General features: G+C 35.9%; 2 protein-coding genes across 4 annotated transcripts; one reads left to right on the forward strand and one right to left on the reverse strand.

Annotated features, from left to right (window-relative positions):
• The first annotated feature begins 1,679 nt into the window (after nt 1–1,679).
• Nucleotides 1,680–3,494, forward strand: LOC140883082 (high affinity nitrate transporter 2.4-like). Its single transcript, XM_073289387.1, has one exon. It carries the CDS (start codon nt 1,745–1,747, stop codon nt 3,332–3,334), a length of 1,590 nt encoding a protein of 529 aa, XP_073145488.1. The 5' UTR covers nt 1,680–1,744; the 3' UTR covers nt 3,335–3,494.
• Nucleotides 3,495–4,620: 1,126 nt separating this feature from the next.
• On the reverse strand, nt 4,621–10,037 carry LOC140883378 (OVARIAN TUMOR DOMAIN-containing deubiquitinating enzyme 12-like). 3 transcript variants are annotated; one of them, XM_073289820.1, is made up of 12 exons: nt 9,778–10,037; nt 8,500–8,870; nt 8,203–8,330; nt 7,404–7,477; nt 6,861–6,915; nt 6,693–6,767; nt 6,520–6,593; nt 6,391–6,439; nt 5,490–5,574; nt 5,303–5,359; nt 4,973–5,068; nt 4,621–4,859 (listed from the first exon to the last, which is right to left on the reverse strand). In XM_073289820.1, exons 2-11 carry the CDS (start codon nt 8,834–8,836, stop codon nt 4,980–4,982), a joined length of 1,023 nt encoding a protein of 340 aa, XP_073145921.1. In that variant the 5' UTR covers nt 8,837–8,870; nt 9,778–10,037; the 3' UTR covers nt 4,621–4,859; nt 4,973–4,979. The 3 variants fall into 3 exon arrangements, with proteins under 3 accessions (XP_073145921.1, XP_073145919.1, XP_073145918.1); XM_073289818.1 differs by having other exon boundaries at nt 8,203–8,375; XM_073289817.1 differs by having other exon boundaries at nt 8,203–8,378.
• Nucleotides 10,038–20,419: the final 10,382 nt, after the last annotated feature.

A 20,419-nucleotide genomic window follows, 5' to 3' on the forward strand; every position in this document is an offset into this window, starting at 1 on the left:
TATCTTGATTCCATTCTATTTATTCATTTTTATTTAATTAAAATAATTGGTGGGTTGATATTTTGATGAAATGGGCGTGTGATTAATTTTCAATAATTTTATACTCATTAAATTGAGATTTGAGAGCAGATTGTAGTAGGGGTGGGTTTTTCGGCATACCGTATCAAAAATATTGGTATGAAAAAAATTCATACATATACCGATATCGAAATTTCGATATTTTGGTATGAAAAAAATCCATATTAATACCGTATAAATACCCAAAAAAAATTCGATATACCAAAAAAATGTCTATATCGAAACAATTTCGGTACGGTATCCCAAAAAATCGATATTTTGATTCGGTACTATCCCAGCCCTAGATTATAACACACCAAATATTATCCAAGTGTAATGGAATCAAGTGTAACCATAGGTAAACGCATAAAACGTTGTTTATAATATAATGACGACATAAGGTCATTATTAAAAAAATCCTTTTATAATTCAAAAAACATATATATATTTAGGGTTCACAAAAATGAAAGATGAAGCGATGATATATGGGCTACTTGAGATTCAGTCCCTAAGTTCAATAATAACTTAAAATTCAGTTCCTATGTTATAAATTTTTGTTTTGACTCCATGGTCCCACATTTCTTTTCATATATAATAATTGGTATAAAAAGTTAAATATATGGTACTAATATATGATGTTTGAGTACTATCACTTTTAGATCTGGTACAAAAATTAAGATTTTGAGTATAACATTCGAACAAAAATTTTTTAACATCAAAAACATATTGCACATACATGTGTTTATGTACAAAATATTTCTATTAAAGCATTTGTTCATTATTATTCAGTACATACATTAGTATTTCAAGAATCATGAAAATCAACAATTTTATGTGTACTAATTTAAAATATTTGAGTACAAACATATTTAATTTGAGTATGGATCTATATATTTATGGCATCAACTGTCTCAAATTGAGTATCAAATCATGATTTATATTTTTGATTTTAGAGAGATGAAACATAACACAAAAAACTTTATACCAAGAACACTTGTTTTTATATTTGATTTGAAATAGTTGGTACTTAAATTTCATATATTTGTACCAGATTTTTAAATTTTTATACCTATTTTTTCACTTCGAAAATGCTTTGTGGGCCCAGTGAGTTAAGACAAACTTTTTGTTGAATTAGGGAGTGTAGAAAAATAAAATTTCTGACAAAGACTGAATGATAATGAAACATATGAAATGAGTATTGAATCCTAATTAACCCATGATATATTGTATTAGAGAAATTAAATTATATAACAAGACCTTGGTATCCGGTTGATTCCCTTTCAACAAAGAGATTCAATGTTCTGAAAATAAAAGTTACATTTCAATATTAATTTTTTTAAAAAAATTTGCATTAAAATCAATTTGATGAAGTCACTTTCACATATATAAATATATTTTGACATTTTTTTTTCTCATTCAAAAAATACCAAAGTTGAATATGATCCTTTGGGATATACGATAAGGTTAATTAATCAGATGCGGAGAATTGGATTAATCTAATTTGTAATTAAACAAACTCTTATAACCATTGGGATCCTCCACTAGCTGATCTTTCAAATGTCAACTCCTCACATGCACTATATATATAAACACTCCACCTAGATTAATTCCTCTATCTTCCATATATTCACATTATAATAATTTAGTAGCAAATATTTCTTGATCATCAAGAAATTAATTAAAATCAATGGCGGATATGGAAGGGTCTCCTGGAAGCTCCATGCATGGAGTTACCGGCAGGGAGGCGGTGCTGGCATTCTCGGTGGCATCGCCGATGGTGCCGACTGACACGACGGCGAAGTTCGACTTGCCGGTGGACTCGGAGCACAAGGCGAAGAAGTTCAAGCTATTTTCCTTTGCCAACCCTCACATGAGGACTTTTCACCTGTCTTGGATTTCTTTCTTCACCTGTTTTGTGTCCACTTTCGCAGCTGCTCCACTGGTTCCCATTATCCGGGACAACCTGAGCCTCACCAGAGGAGACATCGGAAATGCTGGGGTCGCCTCGGTTTCCGGGAGTATCTTCTCTAGGCTTGTCATGGGTGCGGTCTGCGATCTTCTGGGACCACGTTACGGCTGCGCTTTTCTGATCATGCTCTCTGCCCCGACGGTGTTTTGCATGTCTTTCGTGTCGTCGGCTGGCGGGTATGTGGCTGTTCGTTTCATGATCGGCTTCTCCCTGGCCACCTTCGTCTCGTGCCAGTACTGGATGAGTACTATGTTCAATACCAAGATTATCGGGACGGTGAACGGGACAGCGGCAGGATGGGGGAATATGGGAGGAGGTGCGACACAGCTGCTGATGCCTTTGCTGTATGAGATCATCAGGAAGGCGGGATCCACTCCATTTACAGCCTGGAGGATCGCATTCTTCGTTCCGGGTTGGCTTCATGTGATTATGGGTATTTTGGTGATGACTCTGGGCCAAGATTTGCCTGATGGCAACTTAAGTGCTTTGCAGAAGAAGGGGGAAGTTGCCAAAGATCAATTCTGGAAGGTGTTTCGCTATGCTGTCACCAATTACAGGACCTGGATCTTCGTACTCCTCTACGGATACTCCATGGGAGTTGAGTTGTCTACCGACAATGTCATCGCCGAGTACTTCTACGACAGATTCGACCTCAAACTCCGTACTGCCGGAACCATAGCAGCCACCTTCGGCATGGCTAATCTGGTTGCTCGCCCATTCGGCGGATACGCGTCCGATGTTGCAGCCCGAAAATTCGGGATGAGAGGCAGACTCTGGACCCTATGGACCCTACAAACTATGGGAGGAGCCTTCTGTTTACTTCTAGGGGAGGCCAATTCCCTTCCTGTGGCCGTTACCCATATGATCATATTCTCTATCGGCGCCCAGGCAGCCTGTGGAGCAACTTTCGGCATAGTCCCTTTCATTTCAAGAAGATCCTTGGGCATAATATCTGGCATGACTGGAGCTGGAGGAAACTTCGGTTCTGGCTTAACACAACTGCTCTTTTTCACCAGTGCCACGCACGACACAGCCGTCGGCCTCAGGAACATGGGGATCATGATAATGGCCTGCACTCTTCCCGTCACATTGGTTCACTTCCCACAATGGGGTAGCATGTTTCTTCCACCTTCCAAGGACGTCAAGTTCACCGAAGAAAACTATTACTCCGCCGACTACACCGAGGATGAGAAGCAGCAAGGGATGCATCAAAATACCTTGAAATTCGCTGAAAACAGTCGATCTGAAAGGGGGACACGTGTGGCCTCGGCACCAACACCGCCAAACGCCACACCAAACTATGTCTGATATATGTGTTTTCAAGTATAAACAATAATACATTAGCCACTAAATGTGTATCTTTCGTTACACTCCTTGAGTACTCCTCCTACTTCTTACCAAGTAAAATGGGGCCGTAGTGTAAAGAGTCAATGTATGATCAGATTTTCAATGAAGTTTTCTTAAGGGAAAACACACGCTTTGAAGTTCAAATGAATATGAGACAGATGCAGAGTCTCACCTCCAAATTAAAAAAATAAGCAAATGACAATGGCGGAACAAGAATAAAGATTTCGATTCAATATAACAGTAACAATTTTTTTGCGAAACGAATGATTAAATCCCCTCACTAGGAAACATCCCCAAGAGCAAGAAAGGTATCAGAACATAACAGATGCATATCTCTCTCACTCTGTCCCTATAGATCGATTTCTCTTACCTCCCTATTACTTTTAGCAACAATACTCAACAAAATAGCTCCTACTTTTGCTTTATCACCTGTCTTCTAAAGACCTGTTCTAAAACATATGATTGCTCTAGTTCCATCCCGAGCTCTTCGAGCAACTTCACCTCCAGTTCTTTCACTCTTTCGATCGCTTAAGTAGTAATGCATGAAGCAAATATCGACCATTCTGTCATTAACTCATAAGCAATCACCTCAATTTTTATATGATGTATAAAGGCCCAAAGTACCTTAGCAAACAATTTCTGATTAGTCCTCTTAGCCATTGACGGTTGTTTGTGTGCAAATATATAATAGCTTCACATGCTGGCAATGTGTATTAGCTAGCATATTACATTATTTGTTTTCGAGCTCGATTTACATTAAACTTAGTTTGAGAGATAACCTCATCCCTCTGTCAACTTTCGGGAGACAGCTTCCACCAATGCATCATCCCTTAGCCACAATCTCAGCTGCTAGCTCCCTAGTATCTCTTTAGCATAATTGTCTTTGAATATATCCAACTTGGAGGCCAATATTGAAATAAATTTTGCAGCTTAACAAATTTGAGTTGCTAGATTCAGTATTGTCTCATTTCAATTTTTTTAAAAAAGTGGTTGTCAATCGTTATATGGCTCATTCTATTTTATTTTAAACATTTTTTTAAACTTTTGTTTTGGGCAAAAGTCCATCAGACCTGCTTTGTTCCAGATGGAAACAGAACCCATAAATATCATCAACAAATTTAATTCCATCTGAGAAATATATGTTCTCTATGTACCCCTCTTGCTACTAGCAAAATATATTTTAACAAACGTCCTTAATTTCAATTGTATATCATTTATATTTTATGGGTTAACCATATCATCTGAATTATTGTCCCCCTTTTTTGTGCATCAAAAGAATGTGAATTCGGTACAGACAAAACGTTCTAAAGAAAGATCCAATGCAAAATATTGGTTTGATGTACAAGCAGAAAAGATGGAGGAAATTTCCATGTTCCAAGAATTAATTTATTCAGAAAGAATAAGGTTAAGTTTGCTACTCCAGATTCCAGACAGGACAGAAACAGATTCTAGATCAACAGGTCATCAATGGCTTGGGATCTGTGTCCTGTTCAATGCAACAGATTAGACTTATATTACAGAAACCAAGAACTAGAGCAATATCTGAATGACAAATTAATGAAAGATGATTGAAATGTATGTAGTGTGGCCAGAAATTACCATTCGATCAGTTACTGTAATCATCTGATAACTCAAAATGTTCATGTTGATCTGACTGCCATTTCTTCTTCTTTTTTGTCCGAAATGTCGGGAAATCTGGAAGGAATTTTTTTTTTATCAAATAAAAAATATTTTCAAATAGAATGCAAAAAAAAAAAAAAATTCTTTCAAAGTATGTTAAACCATCTTTAACTAAACTTCTAGGCTTGTTGTTGCACGAGATGTCCGTTTTGACATTTATAATCAATTGATAACAGTTCTGAACTTGGTGTTGATATAAAAATGGTTGTCCAGATTGGGTTCCATGAATGATAGGAAGTTGGAATTTACCTCCTTCCGGATATATGGAATTGTAGTGAACCTCTGCCCAAAAACTCAAGAAGATAACTGCAGAAGAATTGGAACCCAGAATGAGAAAGAAGCAATGGCAGGATTCATACGGCAATACACTGAAGATATATTCAATTATACTTGTCACATGTAGGAATGTCATGCTCACTAATAAGACTAACGTTACCTCTTTCAGACTTTTGGATGCTAGGAAGGATCTCAATGTAGCATGTCTCCTTGAATGATGTTATCACAAATATTTTTACACCATACTGCAGCAAAACAATAAAGTGAATCACTAAAACGAGAGAAACGGTGGCATCCAACCTTTAGCTCATGTATGATATTGCAGATCCTCAGGCAAAATGTATTTTGTCCCCTCTGTTATTGTAAAAACATACTTATTCTTCAATTATTATCTAACTTTTTTGCGTAAATTTAAAAATACAGGGAGATTTATGCCTTTTTTTCAAATGAAGTTTTCCGTGTTTTCTGAAAACACAGGGAGCAGTCCTCTCTAAAAGTATGGATCTACCACAACAAAAAGGAAGCCTTTACCTGTAAGTCTCAACTATCAAACTTAAATTACTATGTTGGGATGTATTTACCTAAATTGTAGTTTCCACTATCATCCATGGTCCATGTGCATATTGTCAAATATAAATCAGAAACACTAAAACGTGATAGTAAATTAGTAAAATAGGCAACAAAAGAACAGCATTTTCAGTATTTCCTATTTTACACTTCTAAACAGTTTATATGTGCTAGAATAAGAATATCCAATAAATCTTAAAACAAAATCTGGGATAAAATCTAATCTTGCTATCATAACAATCTTTTTTTTTCTTTTGGGCATATTTTTCTAGCTTATTAGTATCCCATGGCAAGGTTCTTCGAAACTAAAACACACATATAAATTTACAATAGTTGAGTGCAAAGAAATTTGTCATCTGTGAAGGTGATCAACAAGATAGAAAAAAGCAAATTTCCTGTAAACTGTTTTGCAGATTCGAATTTTTTATTGTATCATGTGAAGAATTAAAGCATCACGACAATATGACGCAAGGAAAGAAGACAAGAAATCTTACTGAATCCGCAGCAGCTTGCAAAGTGACGTGATCACCCCACTCTCCACTCCTAATATCATGAGCATAATGTCAGGGGTCAGTTAAATAGGAACAGAAAATAGTTATCTAATATCAAGTACAGAGATATACTTGGACATCTTTTTCAGATAGGGTTCATAAGCCATGGATACATATCCCTCGTATATCTCTGGGCAAGACCTTAGCTGGAAGTCCAATTGTTGCAACAAATGAAATATGACTTCAAACAAAACCACACTACAGTTTCAAGAAGAATGTGAAGAGAATAGTCAAACAGCATTAACCTGATTTACAACTTGCTGTCTGACGAATTTGTGATGCTCTGGAGTACGATAAAATTGGTCTGACAGAGCTCGAAACTGGGGAGAAATGCTCATTCAGTTATTCATGTCGGTCATCTTAATGCCACTTTGTAAAAGTAGCTGAACATATTGACTAATGAAGAAACTGACCTGGCAGTTACCATCGCCTTGAACCTTGAACTCCACCAGCTCATACACCTGTAATCTACAGGAGATAACATTGCATCTAAGTATTTGCAAAAAGAACTGAATAACATTAATCTTTACCTAAAAATATCATCCCGATTTGTTCTTTTCTTTGACAAACAGATAAGAAACAAACAATTGCCAAGACACTCAACCAGACGCGTGTTATCAAGAACAATCATAGTGATCTCCTACCAAAGGTAAGAGGAATGTCCCAATTATATTATTTAAAATTTATAAACATCCCATTTCTAATTTAGTCTCCACCGATTATTAATGTCTTTGGACAAAATAGAAACGACAAAACAGATGAGCATTTCAAAGACACTGCCTACACAAAAGCTGTTGTTGTGGACATTTCTTTTGCCAAGTTTGGTAGTGATGCAGTCAAATGAAAGAGAAAAATCTAACACCATTCAAATTGGGCACATATCCATCCAGCGTTAACTGCATTAGAGTACTTTTTTTATACACGAAAGCCTCATGTTAACTGATAAATCTCAATACCTGTCCAGAAGCCTCTGATGATCTAAAGTTGCTTCATCAATGGATGGTATTTCACCATTAATTCTAGGAATATGCTGCACAGATGAGACCATGCACAGAGACATATCAGTCTCCAGTTCTTTATATTTGCAATCAAGTAAGCATAGCATGAGCAAGCATATCAGACTTAGAGTGATCCATAAATGAAATCCTGGCACAAAACTAATGAAAAATTAATGACCAAGATCAGATTTTTATAAATGATACCTTGATTAGAAGCAATGCGTTATTAATGAACCAATATGAACATCCATTCAAGTAAAGGCTTTGTTTTTTTATTTAGACTATCATATAATTATGATCTGCCTTTATATGCATAGTACACCAATAGAAATTTAAAATACCTCACCCACCAATAGAGAATAAACATGAAAATGGAAAAGCTCAATGCAAATTAGTTGTATGTATTAACACTTGAATGCTGAAGAAAAGTGCACAAGAATGTGAAGAACTTGTAATGACTGACAAAGTTCAAAAGTGAGTAGTCAAGATGTAAGTAAAATGATGATGCAGATGTCGAAAACTGGGGTAGGAACAAAAACCAAGCATGCCTAATAGGTATACCACATATTAAATATTGCTGGTTTAATTCGTCACACCAATATAATATAAAATGTATCCAGTCGTTTAATCATGTCAAACAGATTGCTAAGTCGCATGAATTTCAAGATCTGTCATTAAACTAAAACGAACATCCATTAACTCAAAAGTAATATGAATTCCCACATGACAAAGTATACTTCAACAGAGCTACACTTACTGGTATAGGAACCATCTGGTTGAGTCTTTTTCCCACTTCACCATCCAAAGAGTACCCATCCATTAGTTCTAATGAGTATAACCGCTCCTCCCCGCAATATGTTTCTTCTCCAGGGCTTGAACATGAAGCTGAAATCCCCAAATCAGTTTCTACTTCGTGGAGATTGTCATTTCCTACTAGTCATAAAGAAATTAGTGCAACTATATATGGTGACAGGAAATCTTCTTTTACAAGTCATGTGGTGCTTAGGGCAACTGCATTAACAAAGAAAGTAGTCAGTTTGAAAGCCTCTTGTACCTTCAATTTCGAAATTGTAGCTTCCCAGCGATTGAGGAAACCAATCCTGAGAACAGTAGGATGTTTGTGGATGTTGCACCCCTTCCTGGAAAGGCTTGACTGGTTCAGTTACTGAAAGTTGAGATAATTCTTCATGAAGACAGTTCACAGTAAGCTCCTGATTTCCTGTATTACTGCAGTCAGCATCGTCGTGATATCCTTTTGAGTAATACCCTGGATAATAGTATGCATCATGTTGCATGAGGGAACCACAATATCCACAATTAGAATATGGATCACCATCGAAAAGCTGAAGACCCCAACGGACAACATCAGGATCTTGTTCATAGGTAATCATTTTGAATACTAAAATATTTGTATTGAGAATGAGCCTGCATCAAACAACCTTGATTTAATCAGGAAAATACACCATACATTTCCCCAAAGTGAAAACTGATAATTTGTGCTTTGGGTATTAAAAGACGTTTTTACTGAAACTCTGAACTAGACAAAATACACCACTGTCCTTTGTTGACTTCCTAAGCAGATATAAATGCAAATCAAAGATGGAAATGTCACGTTGCAAATAAGCATAATAGTTACCATGAAATGATCACTGACTAGATCTATTATTCCTCTGATACAAAATCCTCGGCCCAAATGTTACATTAAACATTGGTACGCTTAGGCCCTAAAATTCATAAATAAAGGAAGCACATGAGCATTTAAACCATATTGTTAAGAGTTGCAGAGTAACCCATTTTGCAATGTTTCTTTTGCTCTATTTCAGCGGATTACCATAAATTAGCAGTAGCACTCGGAAGCCCGTCTAATCAAATACTCCATTGCTCAGAATCATTTAATAATATCCAAACAGCATGAACTCGAAAATTAAATGAATTTTCATTATATGTAAAATCGTGTCCATCAAGATACGGGTGAAGTACAAAAAAGCTCAACATTTCGATCCGAACTAAATCTCACAACTCCTCCTCCTTTTATCATGTTTAATTTAGCAACTTACCTGACTCGAAGCAAAATCTCAATAGGAAAAAAAAAAAAAAAAGGATCAATTTTGAAATTTATAAGCGCATTTGATCTATATATACTCGGAACAAACAGCAACGTACGGACGTGGAATCAACTATTTCATCCGATCACTGATATATAAAGCATCGAATCAATCAACGCAAATCAAATCAAATAAAGATACGAGAACAAGATCAGCATGCATTGCAGAAAAATACAAAAAAAAAAAAAAAAAAAAATTTAAACCCAAAAAAAAAAAAAAAAACCGACCTTGAGTTCTCAAAATTCTAGACCATATCTGAAATTGCCATCTTCGCTCACCACACTTGCTGTACGTAGATACACTCGTTATATACACATGAATTATACAGTTTCGGGGCGCCACAGAATGAGAAGATGGGAATCGAAATGGAGATCAATGGATGATAATAATAATAATAATAATTGGTATTTTATTTATGGAGAATGATTCGAGTGATGGCGTGAAAGTTTCCATGTGAATGTATCTGTTTGGGAGTGTGATAAAAACAGGGAACACTCATTAGTGCATGAAGGAATATGCAAAAAACAAATTTTTTTATTTTTTATTTTTGAAAATAATAATAAATAACTAGACTCTCATTTTCTAAGTCTAAACTGGCTCAAGAATAACGAAACAAGAGGATTTTACAAAAACTACTTTATATTCATTTTTGTTTTATAAAAATAGTTTATTATATAAATTATAACATTGTGTTACTCGCGGTTAATCCATTTGCTAGACAAGAGGCTCTCACAAAAACTACTTTATATTCATTCTTGTTTTATACTAAAGATTATCATATAAATTATAACATTGTGTTAGATGTAGTTATTATATCAGACTGAAATCTCTTTGCTAAAACAGATCAATTAGATGACTAAAATATGAATTGTCAAAACGTAGCTCCACATATGGTTCGAACTTCGAATTATCGTTGTTTTTATGGTAAAGTTACGAGAAGAAGTTGAAGAAATAATCTTATATGACAGAGTAACACTCTTGTGAGACGGGTCAATTTTACCCATATTTATAATAATAATAATAAGTAATACTTTTGACATAAATTGTAATATTTTTTAATGGATAACTCATATAAAAGATCTGTCTCATAAATATGACCATTGACCGTTTCATAGAAGTTTTTGTCTATATGATAATGGATGAAGTGAACATGAAATCAAAAGGGAATTAATTATAGAAGGTATAATTTAAATATTTGATTCTGTAAAACATAATATATTGTCATGATAAGAATGATACATAAGACCTATATTATTATTAATGTGGTCAAATCGAATAACTGTTGGAATGAAACAATAAATTTACACAGAATAAAATCCGATTTTGGTGGCGCCTACATTTGAAATTCCAAAAACCAAATCACATTTATGTCCGAGCAATATAGAGAATCAAATTCAGATGAATTTAATTATTAAAAACTTCCAGAACTCGATGGAAAACAACAAAATAATATTTTTATATTAAAAAAAGAAAGTAAAATTGACTTAGAATGGGGGGAGTATATATCGGGAGGCGAGTAATGAAAAAAGAAAACGAAAGAAAGCGGACAATGGAATTGGAATCTAAAATTTGGTCTCATTTTTCAGAAGCTGTTGTTTTCAAACTGACACCGATTCCCCTTTCTTTGTCCTTTTACTCTCTCTCACTTGTCTCATTTTCCTTTCTTTCTTTCTTTTCTTTTTTTATTTTTTCATTTCTTTCATTTTTTAAAATTTTTTAATTAAATAAATCATTTATTCAAAAATTTAAATTTGAAAGTAATAATAGTGTACACCAAAATTAAAGTACTCGCTAGAAGAAGTATTTTCTAATAATTTCATAATTTAACAATTATTAATTTTTTTGAAAATAATTATTAATTATTTGACCTCGAGTATAACATTGAAATAGGGAGGGGGGGTCCTTTTTTAAAAAACAAAAAAAAAATCGTTAAATAAAAGCTATTGTACGGGGGATCTCACGTATATCTAGAATTTTCTGACTTGGGTGATGCTACATGTACATAAAGGGTTACACGTTGAGTTACACGTTGCACTTGAAATTACATAAATATCCTTAATGAATTTTGGAAAGATTTTTTTCAAATCAATTGGAAAGATAATTTTGTAATTTCATATGTATTGTGTAACTCAATGTGTAGTCTTCTATGTACTAGCATTATCCTTATTTTAAATGTAAAATAAATAGTACAATGCGAAAAGGAATCTAAGATGGGGCCTACATAAATATAGTGCCAAGTGGAGGGGTCACAGTTTTGTCGGCGTTGGGAAACGCTGGATGAGCTGGATGCGATTGTATCAAACTGACCATTTTTCCAAACCAAGTCTGCATTTTCATTCATCAATTTTTTCATCTTTACTTGTGATTCCACGAGTTTCAAATTTAAGGTGAGATTTCATATCCGAAATTTATTTTTTAAAAAAAACTTTTCAACTCAAAAATAATTAACTATTTGATACATTCAACTGATCGACGAATGATACTCACTTAGTTTTTTTTTTTTTTTGAATTAATGAATGAAAGGTTTTTTTTTTTATTAAAGGAATCAAGGTATGGAAGTGAAATACCATATTTTAACACCATTTATTTTATGTATCAATACATGAGCATAATGTACATAATGAGCCTTGATTCTTGTTAGATGTTGATAATCAATCATGTAAAATGCATTTAGCTCTACGGTCAATACGAAGATACAAAACATAATATTATCATAGTAAAAACGTAAAGATGTTCTGTCTATAGCATATGAAGAAGGAAACTTATACTCAGAAAAGAACCTTGTCAAGTACAATAAAATAGTTTGGCACCGCAATACATCAGTTCTTGACATAGTTGACTAACCGGTGTATCCAACACCGTAAATTTATGGGACGATGGGAAGTCATTCATGTCTCAGACTCGAACTCAGATAAACTAAACCATAAATAAAAAAAATAAAAAAATACTACCATTTGATTATTTGAATGTTCTTTTCGGTTCTTGCCAGATCAAGGGTTAGTTACCGCTTTTCTTAAATATTCAAAGTAAGATGGACTAACAATAGTTCACATTTTACCAATGCATTACCGTGTGTGTGCATGAAACTCGAGCATCCAAGATTGCAAAATATAGTTTCAAGCCTCTCGTGGTCTGTTAAGAGAGGCCTCCAATATTGGTTCTTAATTTTTCCCTATCCTATTGTTTGCACATAAAAATTGGCGAATTTTGTGTGTTGCACAGGTGTGCCAGACACGTGAGTGCCGAAATAAAATAAAAATGAAAAAATAAAATCTAACTTCTAAAATCAAGCGAATGTGAGTCCTTATTTCATCGTCGGTCTCAATTCTACCTGTTAAACGCCAAAGAACATAAGGAATAATGAAGAAGAATCATTAATAGCCATTGAAACATCAACATTACTACTAAAAATTTGAAAATGACAAGTGTTTGTCATAAAACAAAATAAAAGATGTTGCTGGAAAGCTTGAGAAACTACAAAATATGACTGAAAATATAGAAAAATACAAGACAATGATGAAATTTCAAAAATGTGCAGAAATATGCTGAAGAATTCGAACTTTTGGAGCTTGAAATTGTTGGATTGTTGGTTGTTCTCTTGTGTTCTGCATGAATGCACCTTTTATATGTTGGTTCCTGAGTTAGTTCCTCAACTGCTCACTTCTACTAGCCCCACTACTTGCAGCACTAAAAGCCCCATTAACAGCCCCCACTAACTCTTAACTGCTTTGACTTGGTCTTCCTCTCATTCTTTCTCAGCTTGGTTCCCCAAGTGCCGAAGGTTCCCCGAGTGCCCAACTTCATCATTACACTACTTATAACTGTTTTGACTTGGTCTTCTTCTCTTTCTCTGCTTGGTTTCTCGAGAGTCAATCCGGTTCCTCGAGTGCAATAGTGAGTCTTGGAAGTTGTTGAATAATTCTTTGCAGTTCCTGTAGCTTTATTGAGCTTTAATTCACCGAGATCTATCATTAAATTTCTTATTTGATTAAATGCTAAATTAATTGCACAAATTAATTTATGGGTCAAACCGGGCAAGCTTTTGGCCCAACGGGCCAATATGCTTGGATATAATACCACGCATTGAGCTGAGTTTCCCGCAAGATTTTGGCCCAACCGGCCAATATGCTGGAGAAAACACGTTCCTTGATTGTGAAATATTGTTCATTTGCTGGTAAGTATCGCTTTGTGGCCCTCGAGCCATGGTTCTTACTCTTATATATGAGCAGTTCTTTGATGTCACATTTCCACAATGATATAAAATGTTATTTGGCCCGTGGGCCATGGTTCCTCTAGTATGCGAGTAGTTCCTCGACCTTAGGATTTTGGCTCCTCCAGGACGTAATGGGTTCCTCGGTCCTTGAGTGGTTCTTTGATACAATTTGTACTTACTTTTGTACCTGTACAAAAAGTGTGTGATAATCAAAGGTTGAGGGAGATATGGTGCCCCCCGAGCATTCATAAAATTATGTTCTCGATTGATGGTTCCCTGTAACCCTGCAGAACACTTTTGGTTAATGACAAAAAATTGTTGAAAAACTGAAATCTTACTGTTATACTTCAGATTTTGAGGAGTTCTTTTCCACACATCTTCCTCTCCTTTGTGAAGTGGAGTGCATCGATCAACATCATTCTCTTGATGGAGATTTACCAAGCGACGGGTATCGCCTGCTGGGGAACTCCCACTTGATTTTCTACCTTCATTGGGGTTACGACTTTCCTCAGCAGTTTTATTAGGGTTCACCGTCTGTTCTTGAGAGATGGTGATTTTAGGAACATATTCTCCACCAGATTTGATTTTGCTCATCTCACCTCGCATAAAGCCCATGGCCGAAATAACAAGCCTATGTGCCTCCTCCATACGTTCCATGGTGTTCAACATTATTTCCATCATCTCCATTTCCTTAGTGTTGATGGAATCAAGATGAACTGAACAGATCCTCGCATTTTTTGATCCATAATATTTTGGTGGTTCCTCGGACTCTTCTTCCTGTGCAGAAAAATCGTCACCTCCTTCGTTAATGTTTCTTCGGTCTTCGACATCATTGGTCCCACCGGGCGTGCCAAAATTATGTTTGCACATAAAAATTGGCGAATTTTGTGTGTTGCGCAGGCGTGTCAGGCACATGAGTGCCGAAATAAAATAAAAATGAAAAAATAAAATCTAACTTCTAAAATCAAGAGAATGTGAGTCCCGGTTTCATCGTCGGTCTCAATTCTACCGGTTAAATGCCAAAGAACATAAGGAATAATGAATAAAAATCATTAATAGCCATTGAAACATCAACATTACTACTAAAATTTTTAAAATGACAAGTGTTTGCCATAAAACAAAATAAAATTGCTGAAAAGCTCGAGGAACTACAAAATATGACTGAAAATATAGAAATATACAAGACAATGGTGAAATTTTGAAAATGTGCAGAAATATGCTGAAGAATTCGAGCTTTTGGAGCTTGGAATTGTTGGATTGTTGGTTGTTCTCTTGTGTTCTGCATGAATGCACCTTTTATATGCTGGTTCCCGAGTCAGTTCCTCAATTGCTCACCTCCACTAGTCCCACTACTTGCAGCACTAACAGCCCCATTAACAACCCCACTAACTCTTAACTGCTTTGACTTGGTCTTCCTCTCATTCTTTCTCAGCTTGGTTCCCCAAGTGCCCAACTTCACCATCACACTATTTGTAACTATTTTGACTTGATCTTATCCTCTTTCTCTGCTTGGTTCCTTGAGATTCAATCCGGTTCCCCGAGTGCAGTAGTGGGTGTTGTTGACCAATTCTTTGCAGTTCATGTAGCTTTATTGGGCTTTAATTCACCGAGATCTATCATTAAATTTCTTAATTGATTAAATGCTAAATTAATGTCACAAATTAATTTATGAGTCAAACACCTATTTAACAAGAAAATCTGTCAGACATGATCAGTAGTTTTAGAACAAATATGAAGTATTTAGAGGCATCCCAAAGTTGACTAGAGTAACAAAGTAACCTTTTGAATGCAAGGTTCATCTTCAAACCATATCGCCCATAAACTTGAGAGCTGGGATGCCCCTTATTTATACATCCATCAAGTGTGACCGGATTAGTGCCAGCTTTGCCAACTCGGGTGTTGGAACACGTTCTCGGATCTGTCAGATCTGATACCCAAGGCAGCGGAAAGTTTTAAAATTTTATTTTTAGATCTGGAACGATTCCAGATCATGGGTGTCAGATCCTTATGATTAAAACAAGTTGCGTAAAATAAAACAAAATTTCATTTTACCTCTCAAGTTTTAACTTGAGGTTATGGACTTCAACAGATAAATCTGCTCTTCTTGTATATCCCAGGAACCGATGCCTCGATCAACTCCTGAATCAGGTCCACGAACAGAATTTTAATTCCTCTGACAGACTGCATTAGAAAGTCTATCAGAAGTTTCTACGAAGAGAGATTAACAAATCTGATCTGTCAAACCAGACTGTAATTTTCTAAAATTGCAGACTGGATTTTCGAACAGGAGAGAGGGAGGTGTTCGGCCACCCTAAGGAGAGTGGCTCTCTAGGTTTCGAAAATTATGAGCTTCTGTATGTAATTTCTGTACTAGAATAAATTATTTATAACATGGGCTGCTAACAGCTTAGGGCCCGTTAGTCATAAGTTCAAGTCTGACAAGCAAAGCCCGTATGTTCATAAATTAATATAAAATTCATCGTGACACTAATTGATAAACCAATTTTACCAATGTGTACAGAAACCTTTTCTGCATATTTTAAAGTCAAGATAAATTTTCTAAATCCGAATTCAGTGGTTTCCAAAAATGGCATCCCCATGTCATTTTAGGAAATCTCACTCCCTCTATTCATCAATAAGAAGTCCTACTTCTCGTTCGCTAAATTTAACTCATTAAATTTAACTCTCTCAACGGGGATTAGAAATCCATTACTTGTGTGACCCTTAATGGTTCAGGGACACAGCTAGCCATGGACTCACAACTCCTTGTGACTCGGAACAACAATTTTTGACTTGCCCATCGAATCGTGGTAAGAGCTCCTAACAACATCGCTCCATGATTCCCTAGGTATCACTGATAGTGCCTGCAAGAATCAGTGAGTTTTGGTTAGCGTACAGTACGGTCCCTTCAACCATATATCCCGATCGAATCAACAACCATTGGTATATCGAGAGTCGTTCAAGATTTGATAACTGTGCAATACATCTTGAAGATCAAACAGTGAGATGATATCTTGTATGTGAATAACCGAATAGTTGTTCCCAATATTACAGACTTGAGACATAATATTCTACAAGAAGTCCATTGTAGTCACTTCAGTATTCACCCTGGAGGCAGAAAGATGTACAACGACTTGAAGAATCAGTACTGGTGGAAACAAATGAAGTCTGACGTGACTGAATTTGTCTCCAAATGTTTGAATTGCCAACAGGTGAAGGCTGAAAGAAAGAAACCAGGTGGCTTATTGCAGAGTTTATCGATTCTTGAATGGAAATGGGACCACATTTCCATGGACTTTGTAACGAAGTTGCCATGATCATCTCGAGGATGCGATGCTGTTTGGGTGATCATCGACAGATTGACGAAATCTGCGTGCTTTATTCCTTATCAAATGACTTATCGTCATGATCAAATGACAGATCTCTATATTCGAGAAGTGGTAAGACTACACGGTGTGACAAAGTCGATTGTATCTGACCGAGATCCGAGGTTTACTTCGCACTTTTGGCATAGCCTACAGGAAGCTCTAGGTACGCGTTTACATTTGAGTACTGCCTATCATCCTCAAACTGACGGTCAATCTGAATGAACTATTCAGACACTTGAGGATATGTTGACAGCTATAGTACTTGATTTCGGTATTACATGGCAAAATTCTATACCACTCGTGGAATTTTCTTATAACAATAGTTATCAGACGAGTATAGAGATGGCTCCATTTGAAGCGTTATATGGGAAGAAATGTCGATCGCCTTTGTATTGGGATGATGTTTCTGAGGTACCTGAGTTAGGGCCAGATATGATCAGACAAATAACTGAAAAGGTGAAGTTGATACAGCAGAGAATGAGAACAGCGCAACACAGACAGACCAGATATGCGAATGTACGACGACGGCCGTTATCTTTTGAACAGGGAGATAGAGTGTTTTTGAAGATTTCACCGTTCAGGGGCACAGTTCGATTTGGCAAACGAGGAAAGTTATCTCCACGATTTATTGGGCCATACGAGATTCTCGAGAAGATAGGCAATCTAGCTTATCGACTCGCTCTTCCTATATCTTTATTTGGAATACATGATGTCTTTCATGTATCGATGCTGAGGAAGTATATATCTGATGCATCTCATGTGATTTGATCTGATGAAGCTGAGTTGGATGATACTCTTAGCTACTTCGAGCAACCTATTTAGATTCTCGATAGAAAAACGAAACAACTCCGAACGAAGGTCATTCCATTGGTGAAGATTCAATGGAGTCGGCACGGAGTTGAAGAAGCGACGTGGGAAATTGAAGAAGACATGAGACAGAGATTTCCTTATCTATTCCATTGATGTGAGTTCTTATTCAGTTTTCAGTTATTCTTTATTCTTATGAGCATGCAGTTTGCCTATTTATACGGTTTATGAATTCGAGGACGAACTCATGTCTTAGTGGGGTAGAAGTAAGACCCGAGATTAATTAAATTAATATGAACTTAATTTGATTTTAATTCGAGTATATTTAATTTGGGAGTATTTAGAGTTTTGATTCAAATTCTAATATTCTTAAATTAATTAGGATTGAAATTGAATTAAATTAAAGGCCGAGGACCAAATTGCAATTATGGAAGACTTGAGGGGTTAAATTGCAATATTGGTTGAAATTTATCATATTATTATGCAAGACTCAGCATGTCTACGTGTGAGAATTCAACAATTTGAGAGAATTTTCAGAACAGAGCAAAGCCGAGAGACCATCTTCTTCATTTTCCTTTGAAATTGTGATCTTCAAATCCTCGTAACTTTTGCTCCGGTTATCCGAATTCGATTCCGTAAATTGTTCTGGAATCCTTACGACGAGGGCTTCGATCTCGTGTAAGTTTTATGTTGTGTTATATGGATTTCGAAATCAGTGTGTGGCAGAGATCAGATTTTGAGTTTGTAATCATGTTTATCCATGTATATGCGATTTTATCTCGACACCGGATTGCTGAGTTGGTATTAAACGTGTCCAAGCATGATTTCCAGCTTATGATTGTTGTTTATAGCTGATATTGTGAAGGGTTTGATGATTTATGATTTGATATATGTTGTACGAATGATTGAAATGAAGTTAGAAATGGTTTCGGGATTCCGTCGGTTATCAATTTTGAATCGCTACGCCGTTTAATCGAGTTTTTGGACTGTTTTGATATTCGATAACTAATCTGAAACACTTATCTTGATGATGTGAATGTTATAGAATTTTTATTCTTCAGTTTTAGTTGAGTTTGGAAGGCTAACGACACGAGACAACGACGTCAAACCGAAGAAAGTTGATGGAGGTTTGAAATGCGATTGATTGACGATCTTATGATGTTTTCAACTCGATTTTGATACAATAAATTGGAATGAAGTTTGATATATGCATTTTGATGGTATCTTTCATATTTTCAATAGTCAGAATCGAGATATACGAAGGTATAATGACGACATCGCGAAGTTGGGACTTTGAAACTCAAGAACGATTATTCTTGAGTTGGCCCGTAAAAACCACATACTTGTTTATGTTTTTGATTTGATTGTGATGTTTTCGATCCATCTCAGGTAGTGGATCTTTACATTTGAATTGATATGAGGCTATATTGAATTGATTCTATGCCAAGGTTGCGGTTAACCTTATTTTCGAATTCCGGAATGATTTCGATAGATGGATATCCATGTCAAGATCGGTTACAAATCTTGATGGCAATGATGTTTTATGAATCAATTCTTAATCGATATATGCGTTAGTTACTCTATTGTTGAGTCGATTATGAATAGAGTCGATATGATTTATTTAATGCTTTACATATGTCGATTATACTGAGATTGTTTCTCACCGGAGTTTATCCGGTTGTTGTCTTATTTTGTATGTGTACATGATAATAGAGAGGGCAGGAGCTGATCATCGACGTCATTGATAGCTGGGAGAGAGTCTAGCATGTGAGGACTCGGGTTGTAGATGAAGTCGTATGAGTTTAGAAGCATCAAACTTTAGAACTTGTTGGTTTTGGAATGCATGTATAAAACTTGAGATAGTGTATGTCGTTTATCAATCTTTAGCGACTTGTTTGATGTAATAAATGCATGTATGAATGCTTGAGACCTCGTTTATATGTATATGCAAGTTCCAGATCTTTTAAATCATGTCTTGTATTGATTTTGGTGAATAGAACTGATGGTGCACGGTTTTGACAGCGAAAACTTTGTTCTGCACATATGGAAATGGAGCCCGCTCGATCGGGTGAACTTCACCGATCGAGCGAGGCCTTTAAAGTGCAAAACAGAGTAGCAGAGTTTTTGGCTCGCTCGATCGGTAGGATTTGACCGATTGAGCGAGGCCAAAAATTGGTTACACCCGAGAGCAGAGTTATGAAGCCCGCTCGATCGGGTGATTTTTCCCAATCAAGCGAGGCAATGTTTTTTTAAAAAATTTTTTTTACTTTGCTGTTGGTTTATTTAATTGATGTTTAATGAATGTTAATTGATCATTAATTACCCTAAGTTTGTTATTAGCAACCCGAGGTCCCCACATGGCCATTCGAGAACAGGGACTTGGTGATCTCTATAAGAAATCTGCTCAGCGTATTGAGAAGTATATGCGGCTGCTGGAGGTCTCTAATCCGGCTTATGTCCTCAGTGATGAGGGCATAAAGC

Source organism: Henckelia pumila, chromosome 2, assembly GCF_033568475.1.
Source record: "Henckelia pumila isolate YLH828 chromosome 2, ASM3356847v2, whole genome shotgun sequence".
Classification (NCBI taxonomy): domain Eukaryota; kingdom Viridiplantae; phylum Streptophyta; class Magnoliopsida; order Lamiales; family Gesneriaceae; genus Henckelia; species Henckelia pumila.

What these genes read in the sequence shown, in the direction of transcription:
- LOC140883082 (XM_073289387.1), top strand. Translation starts at nt 1,745, where the DNA reads ATGGCGGATATGGAAGGGTCTCCTGGAAGCTCCATGCATGGAGTTACC.
- LOC140883378 (XM_073289817.1), bottom strand. Translation starts at nt 8,836, where the DNA reads ATGATTACCTATGAACAAGATCCTGATGTTGTCCGTTGGGGTCTTCAG. An exon ending in ACCAGATGGTTCCTATACCA is followed by an intron (nt 7,478 to 8,202) that starts GTAAGTGTAGCT and finishes TCATCTGTGCAG; the next exon opens with CATATTCCTAGAATTAATGG. An exon ending in CATCAGAGGCTTCTGGACAG is followed by an intron (nt 6,916 to 7,403) that starts GTATTGAGATTT and finishes TATCTCCTGTAG; the next exon opens with ATTACAGGTGTATGAGCTGG.